Here is a 1,205-nt window from a genome sequence, read left to right as displayed (position 1 = left end):
GGTCTGGACGGGCTGTCGGAGCGCTGTGCCCAGTACAAGAAGGATGGAGCCGACTTTGCCAAGTGGCGTTGCGTGCTGAAGATCAGTGACAACACCCCCTCCGCGCTCGCCATCATGGAGAACGCCAATGTCCTGGCCCGCTATGCCAGCATCTGCCAGCAGGTACGTGTCTGTGGCCGGGCAGCTCTCCATGGGGTGGGCATTGACCTTAGGGGCCAGGTATTGCCCCACAGATTCGTGGGGCTCAGCGTTGCCCCCATGCCTGGGTATCATTCCATGAGGCTGGACATCAACCCCACGGGCTGGGTAACACCTTGCGTGGATGGGCATTGCCCCCCAGGACCAGGCATTGCCCCATGGGGCGGGCATCGCCCATGGGGCCAGGCATCAATCCATGGGGCTGGGCATCACCCCACAAACACGGGCATTGCTCCAGGGGGCCAAGAATTGACCTTTGCAGGTTGAGCATCACCCCATGGGGCTGGGCATCACTTCATGGGGCCAGGCATCACCCCACTGTGGTGACCATCATTGGCAAGGGTGGACATTGAACCTCAGGGTTGGGCATCGCCCCCCCCAGGTCCAGACATTGGCCCACATTGCCATGGGGCCAGGGCGATGCCCAGGGACATCCCCTTGATGGCATCTGCCTGGTGTTTGCAGAACGGCATTGTGCCCATCGTGGAGCCGGAGATCCTGCCTGATGGTGACCATGACCTCAAGCGGTGCCAGTATGTGACGGAGAAGGTGAGTGGTGGGGTGAGTAGTGGAGTGGGCACCATGCCGTGCTATGCCATGCTGTGCCGGGGGACTCCACGCTGCCCATCCTTCCCAGGTGCTGGCAGCTGTCTACAAGGCCCTGAGTGACCACCACGTCTACCTGGAGGGGACCCTGCTGAAGCCCAACATGGTGACCCCCGGACACTCCTGCCCCACCAAGTACAGCCCTGAGGAGATCGCAATGGCCACTGTCACCGCCCTGCGCCGCACCGTGCCCCCAGCTGTGCCAGGTACCAGCACTGGGACGTGGTGGGGACCAGGAGGGGGATGCCCTGTGGCCCCCCTGATGCCATAACCCCGCTCTCTGCAGGTGTCACCTTCCTGTCCGGGGGTCAGAGTGAGGAGGAGGCTTCCATCAACCTCAACGCCATCAACACGTGCCCACTGATGCGGCCGTGGGCCCTCACCTTCTCCTACGGGCGGGC

The 1,205-nt window shown here is 63.2% G+C and overlaps 1 protein-coding gene across 1 annotated transcript; it reads left to right on the top strand.

Moving 5' to 3' along the window:
• Positions 1-3: 3 nt before the first annotated feature.
• Positions 4-1,199, top strand: LOC104155718 (fructose-bisphosphate aldolase C; the record flags this gene model as incomplete). The annotated part of the gene is made up of 4 exons (XM_009701862.1): positions 4-162; positions 664-747; positions 836-1,010; positions 1,091-1,199. Coding segments are annotated over 4 exons (527 nt in total), but the record flags the coding sequence as incomplete, so codon positions are not given.
• Positions 1,200-1,205: the final 6 nt, after the last annotated feature.

This window comes from Cariama cristata, unplaced genomic scaffold (assembly GCF_000690535.1).
Source record: "Cariama cristata isolate BGI_N322 unplaced genomic scaffold, ASM69053v1 Scaffold44456, whole genome shotgun sequence".
Lineage (NCBI taxonomy): Eukaryota > Metazoa > Chordata > Aves > Cariamiformes > Cariamidae > Cariama > Cariama cristata.
Note: the sequence above shows the minus strand (reverse complement) of the source record. Positions and strands in the feature narration are given on the sequence as shown.